The 7500-nt window shown below is 38.5% G+C and overlaps 1 protein-coding gene across 2 annotated transcripts in view; it reads right to left on the reverse strand.

Moving 5' to 3' along the window:
- LOC115220804 (carnosine synthase 1) overlaps positions 1-7500 on the reverse strand; it is a 34165-nt gene that overhangs the window by 15534 nt on the left and 11131 nt on the right. For both annotated transcript variants that reach the window (XM_029790961.2, XM_029790960.2), the window contains exons 2-3: positions 4567-4687; positions 2208-2586 (exon numbers count right to left, since the gene is read on the reverse strand). In XM_029790961.2, the coding sequence (XP_029646821.1) occupies positions 2208-2586; positions 4567-4662 (475 nt within the window). In that variant the 5' untranslated portion in view covers positions 4663-4687. The remainder of the gene's footprint in view (positions 1-2207; positions 2587-4566; positions 4688-7500) is intronic.

The raw sequence follows: 7500 nt of genomic DNA on the forward strand, positions 1-7500 counted from the left end.
AAACAAGAAGCAAATTTACGTTTAGAGCAATAATATAAACGAATAAAGTCACGTCATTCATATTAACTCAAATATATATTTTTATTTAATATAGGCGCAGGAGTGGCTGTGTGGTAAGTAGCTTGCTTCTCAACCACATGGTTCCGGGTTCAGTCCCACTGTGTGGCATCTGGGGCAAGTGTCTTCTGCTATAGCCCCGGGCCGACCAATGCCTTGTGAGTGGATTAGGTAGGCAGAAACTTAAAGAAGCCCGTCGTATATGTATATATATGTATATATATATGTGTGTGTGTATTTGTATGTCTGTGTTTGTCCTCCTAGCATTGCTTGACAACCGATGCTGGTGTGTTTACATCCCCGTCACTTAGCGGTTCGGCAAAAAGAGACCGATAGTATAAGTACTGGGCTTATAAAGAATAAGTCCCGGGGTCGATTTGCTCGACAAAAGGCGGTGCTCCAGCATGGCCGCAGTCAAATGACTGAAACAAGTAAAAGATAAAAGATAGAAAAGATAAAGATATTTCTTTACTACCTACAAGGGGCTAAACACAGAGGGGACAGACAAAGGGATTAAGTCAATTGCATCGACCCAGTGCGTAACTGGTACTTAATTCATCGACCTGAAAGGATGAAAGGCAAAGTCGACCTCGGCGGAATTTGCACTCGGAACGTAACAACAGACGAAATATGGCTACGCATTTCACCCGGCGTGCTAACGTTTCTGCCAGCTCGCCGCCTTATTTTTATTTAATATATTTCCTCTGAGTACACGCTTGTGTTTCTACTAATCGCAGCAGTAACATAATTAGTGTGGCGATGCATTAGTGGACAACAACGAGAAAGCCTTGACAGTAAGTTACTTCGTATGTATAAAACCGATGAACTATGGCGATTAACACAGAAAACAACTTTACAAGAAGAGCGTTACGAATCGAAATTAGATATTAAAAATTAAAATTAACTTACAGAAATGAGAATTATAGTCATGTTATTAATATTAGTTTCAAATTTTTACATAAGACCAGTAATTTCGGGATTGGGGTTAAGTCGATTACATCGACCCCAGAATTCATCTGATACTTATTTAATTAATCCCTAAAGGATGAATGGCAAAGTTGACTTCGTCGGTATTTGAACTGAGAATATTAAGTCGGAAGAACTGCTGTTAAGCATTCTGCCAATTCATCGCCTTAGTAATATGAGTAATATTAGAAATGAGTATGCAAGGCGACTAGCGGACAGCATCATTAACACGCCGGACAAAATGCTTAGCGGCATTTCGTCCGTCTTTGCGCTCTAATTTCAAATTCCGCCGAGGTCGACTTTGCCTTTCATCCTTTCGGAGTCGATAAAAATAAGTAGGAGTTAAGCACTGGAAGCGATACAATCGACTTATCCCCTCCCGTGAAATTACTGGCCCTGTGCCAGCATTTGAAATCATTATTAGAAATGGTCATAAGGTGGCGAGCTAGCAGAATCGTTAGCACGCCGTGCGAAATGCCGAGCGTCATTTCGCCCGTCTTTGCGCTCTGAGTTCAAATTCCGCTGAGGTCGACTTAGCCTTTCATCCCTTCGGAGCGGATAAAAATAAGCATCAGTTGAAAACTGGGGTCGATGTAATTGACTTGCCTCTCCCCAAAATTATTGGCTTTGAGTGACAAAACTTGAAACCAAAATAAGAAATGATCGTCTCAGGAATATAACGAAAATATCTTTTTATCGTAAAGTATCGTTGCAGGGAACTCGATAGACATGAAATGAATCTATGTTTTGAGCAATAATATAACAGTTTCAAATTTTGGCACAATGCCTGCAATTGTAGGGAGCGAAAATTAATCGATTACTCTCACCCCAGTACTCAAATGGTACTTATTTTATTGATCTCGAAACAGAACGCAAGGTGCTGGAAGAATGCCGTTAAGCATTTTGTTCGACGCGCTAGGGTTTCCGCAAGCTCGCTACCTTCAAAGCAATAATGTAATGAAATGAAATTATGGCTAACACAAAAGAACACTATAAAATAAAAGTATGTAATAAGTAAATAAGTGTGAGAGACTAGCGTCCTAGCCAAGTGACAAGGTGCCTCACATTTTCTTGATCCTATAGAAACAGGAGTAAAATACCAACACCGTGGATAATACAGTTCAATGGGGAGAGAATTAAGGAAACGAGATCAGAAATCGAGATTAGTAGGTTAAACAACTTACCTTTATAGAAAGCTATGGCCTTGTTGACGTACAAAGAGAATTTGGAACTTTGTGTAGAAGATGGTTCCTTGCTAAGCCAGGAATCTGAAAGAACCAGAAGCATATTTCCTGGACATTGTTCGCCTCCTTCTAACAAAACACTCAGACATTCAACAGGAGATGATAAAACGGTGATTGAAACCTGTTGATGGGAGAAAGTCTTAACTTTGGATGTTTTGTCCTGCGTCTCTGGAAAACCAGTTTCGAATAATGAATGTTGCAATGCTTTGTAATATTGTCGAGGAATTTCTTCATTAATTCTTGATAAAATTTCAGGAACTTCCCAAGACTCGTAATTCCACAACGGACATGTATACTCATCAAAACCTTCTGCATCTTCCTAAAACAAGAATCGAATAACAGAAAATAAATGGAAAATATAATTAATTTCTCTCCTTTTCTAAACAAAACTAACCAACGATCGAACCTCTATATAATTGTTTCTCACCTGTTTTGATTTGTGGTACACTGAAAATAACAAAATTACTGGCATTCTTCGTATGGAAAGTTAAAAAGAAAAACAACTTTGTTTTAAAGTTGGAAATTTAGAAAAAAAATTAAGAAAAACTATTGTTTATCTTACGTATTTGTAACAAAATTTTTCAAAATGATCAAGCATTAGTATGGACTTTCTAAAGTCTTAAGTTATATCTTGAGGATTTCGTTACGCCATTAGATAACCCCTTCAGACCATCACCACTGCGCATCTTTCTATGTTGTGGTTCAACTTGCTAAAGATAGTAATCTAGTCTTTCTCAAACCACAACCTACCACCTAAGAAAATACTGTAATCCTAGACGCAATATTTATTGAAAAAACAAAGGAACATGGGGGCGGTCACATCTGGAAGGTCTTTCGTCACAGGTCAAGCCGACCAGAGTTAATGAAAGGTTACAAACCAACAAACTTTCATTCAAATTTTAGAAAAAGTCAATGTAACAATGTGGTGTCTGTACATTTCTCAAGGGCACTAGCAAAGTTTATTTGAGTCAACCCGGAATCGAAACCGACCACATAGAATCGAACTTGACACCGTAGGAAAGATAGAGATAAAAAGATAGTCAGAGAGAGAAAGGGGGGAGGGAGAGACTGGGGGAAAAGAGAATATGTAACAAAGACAGAAGACGGACCGATTAACAAATGTTTCACGATTAGCGATGATTGAGGTTGCATCAGTTTTCCCATTTTTTCTTTTTAACAATGGCCGATATGAAAACATGAAGAATAACAGGAGTGGCCAGGAAAAATAAATTGCACCTCTAAGAAGTAAGGGTTGCTGTATAACGGGTAAATGAGAGGCGGTGAGTCTGAATGGACCAATTGAAAATCAAATGTCTTAACTATAAACGTCAAGCAGTTGGTGGGACACAACCTAAGCATCCATCTCTTTAGGGTTTTTTTAATCTTTAACTTGTTTCAGTCACCGGGTTGCGGCCATGCTGGGGATTTAGTCAGACTTGAAGGATTTAGTCAAACAAACCAACCTCAGTACATATTTGTACTGGTACTTATTACTTATTCTATGGGTCAATTTTGTGAAATTTCCAAGTAACTGGGACATAAACAAACCAACACGTGTCGTCAAGCGGTGGGAATGGGTTGACAGATACAAACACAAATACACACATACACCATATACACATGTATGACGAGCTTCCACACAGTTTCCGTCTAACAAATTCACTCATAAGGCATTGGTTTGCCCGAGGCTATATAGTAGAAGTTGGTAATTTTATAAATACAATTAAAGCTTTCACTAGATAATCTGTACCACATAACACAAATAAAAGTGTTGATATAGATATTACAAACGTGTGTGTGTGTGTTAGAGAGAGAGAGAGAGTGTGTGTGTGTGTTGTGTGTGGTGTGTGTGTGTGTGTGTGTGTGTGCTTATTTTTGGAAGCATTCCGTCAGTTACGACGATGAGGGTTCCGGTTGATCCGAATCAACGGAACAGCCTGCTCGTGAAATTAACGTGTAAGTGGCTGAGCACTCCACAGACACGTGTACCCTTAACGTAGTTCTCGGGGATATTCAGCGTGACACAGAGAGTGACAAGGCCGGCCCCTTGAAATACAGGTACAACAGAAACAGGAAGTAAGAGTGAGAGAAAGTTGTGGTGAAAGAGTACAGCAGGGATCACCACCACCTCCTGCCGGAGCCTCGTGGAGCTTTTTAGGTGTTTTCGCTCAATAAACACTCACAACGCCCGGTCTGGGAATCGACACTGCGAACCTATGACCGCGTGTCCGCTGCCCTAACCACTGGGCCATTGCGCCTCCACTCGTGTGTGCTTATATGTGTGTCTGAAAATACTTACTTGAACTTCTTCGTAGATATCTTCTTCAGTCACCCACCTTGTTGGAGATTTCTTGGCATCAAGACTTTCGTTGACAGAATTGGTAACAGCTTCCATCGTTTTTACTAACAAATAAGATATCCTGAAGAAAGAAATAAAAATAATAATATTATCTGATTTAGTAGTAAGGCCAGTAATTTTGAGATGAGGAAGTTAATGGATACTATCAGTACCAATGCTTCCAAAGTACTTCCTTTTATTGACACTGAAAAGATGAAAGGCGAAGTTGACCGCAACAGGATTTGAACTCAAAACGTAAATACCGCAGAACAATTTCCCATCCTTCTATCTTTAGTAATTGTTTCAGACTTAGGCTACAGGCTAGCAATTTAGAGGGAAGGAAGTGATTCGATATCATTAGCCCCAGCACGTCCGTGGTACTTTATTTTATCGTTTTCGGTAGGATGAAAGGCAAGATCAGCCTCGGCGGATTTGAACTCAGAGCATAAAGACAGACGAAGTACCACTAAGCCTTTCGCTCGTCCTGCTAACGATTCTGCCAGTTCACCACCACCACCACCACCACAATAATAATAATAATAATAATATAATAATAATAATAATAATAATAATAATAATAATAATAATAATAATAATACTAATAATAATAATAATCCTTTCTACTATAGGCACAAGGCCTGAAATTTTTGGGAAGGGGATGAGTCGATTACATCGACCCAGTGTTCAACTGGTACTTACTTTATCCACCCCGAAAAGATGAAAGGTAAAGTCGACCTCGGCGGAATTTGAACTCAGAACATAAAGACGGGCGAAATGCCGCTAAGCATTTTGCCCTGCGTGCTAATTATTCTGCCAGCTCGTCGCCTTCGCTATGATAATAATGATAATAATAATAATAATAATAATAATAATAATAATAATAATAATAATAATAATAATAATAATAATAATAATCCTTTCTACTATAGGCACAAGGCCTGAAATTTTTGGGAAGGGGATGAGTCGATTACATCGACCCAGTGTTCAACTGGTACTTACTTTATCCACCCCGAAAAGATGAAAGGTAAAGTCGACCTCGGCGGAATTTGAACTCAGAACATAAAGACGGGCGAAATGCCGCTAAGCATTTTGCCCTGCGTGCTAATTATTCTGCCAGCTCGTCGCCTTCGCTATGATAATAATGATAATAATAATAATAATAATAATAATAATAATAATAATAATAATAATAATAATAATAATAATAATAATAATAATAATAATAACCCTTTCAATTGGAGGCACAATGCCTCAAATTTGGGGGAAGGAATTAAGTCGATTAGATTGACCCCAGTGCGTAACTGATACTAATTATATTGACCATGAAAGGATGAAAGGCAAAGTCGACGACCCTCGACAGAATTTGAAACCAGAACGTAAATACGGACGAAATGCCGATAAGCATTTTGTCCGGCGTGCTGATGATTCCGCCAGCTCACCGACTTAAATAATGGTAATAACAGGTTCTAATACAGGCACTTAACCGGCAATTTCTAAGGGAGTAGGAGTAGTTGATATCATCAACCTTAGTGCTTGACTGGTACTGTATTTCTTCGACCCCCGAAGGATAAAGGTAAAATTTACCACGGCAGGATTTGAACATAGGGTTAGAACATAGGAAACCAGAAGAATTATCGTAAGGCATTCTCCTGAAGTCTTAAAGATTCTGCGAGGGTAGTCTCTGATTTAGGCACAAAGTGAGTCATTTTGAAGGAAGGGAGTTCGTTGATACTTTCACCACTGGTGCTTAATTGGTCCTTTATTTTATCCATCTCGAAAGGACAAGAAGTAAAGTAAACCTCGGCAGAATCTGAACTCAGAATGAAAAAGATCATAGAAGTACTAAGGCCGATAAGGTGATCCAGCATGGCCGCAGTCTAATGTCCAAATATAGTAAAACTAGCAGTATCGCCCGGCGTTGCTCAGGTTTGTTTCGACCCTTTAGAATTGGAAATTTTGAAAAGTAAAAATTTTGCATTATGTAGCTTGTTATTCTCTTTAAGTGAACATTTTTCTGGTTGAAATACACCGAAAACTGGCGACGCAGCAGTCAATAAATCGTAAAAAATAAGGATTTTCATAGAAAAAAAGCACCTTTTTGATGTAAATAATTTTTGGTGTTAACATGGTCCGATTTGAATGTTTACTTCTACGGAAGGAAGAGCAAGCCTTCTTCTATCATACTCTCAGTTTTGGTCAACTTGCGCCGCAGGGTCTCGGAGGAGATAGTGTTAGTTGAAGGCTACCAAACCTGCCACACGCAGACAACTTATATAGAGATAATTTTAAAATAATTATAAATAAAATAGTATCTGCCAAAACGAAAATTGGTTGATATCTTAGAAATAAAAGAGAAAAATATTATCTCTGTGGTGAGGTCGGAGTTCGTGAGAAATAAAAATATCAGAAAGCATATAAAGATAACAAAAGCCATTCGTGATAAAAAAGTTAGACTGAGGTTGAATGTAGAAATTAAGATTAATAAATGTTATAGGATTGGTCTCTTGACAAGTTCATATTTTATTATATATATATAAAAAGAGCCGAAATACCCAGCGTTGCTCAGGTTAAGTCTCACACAACGTTCATGTTGCCGCACACACACACACACACACACAGATAGATAGATAGATAGATAGATAGATAGACAGACAGACAGACAGACAGACAGATAGATAGATAGATAGATAGATAGATATAGATAGATAGATAGATAGATAGATAGATAGATAGATAGATAGATCTATGTCGACCAGATTATCAGGTGTTATTATACAATGCGTTTCTTCGCATTGTCGCATTGTAGTGAAGGTGCGTGACTTAGGGGTTAGGGGTTCTCATCTAATGGTCGTAAGGTCGTGAGTTCGATTCCCGGTAGTGCGTTATGTTTTTGAG

Source organism: Octopus sinensis, linkage group LG17 (assembly GCF_006345805.1).
Source record: "Octopus sinensis linkage group LG17, ASM634580v1, whole genome shotgun sequence".
NCBI classification, from domain to species: domain Eukaryota; kingdom Metazoa; phylum Mollusca; class Cephalopoda; order Octopoda; family Octopodidae; genus Octopus; species Octopus sinensis.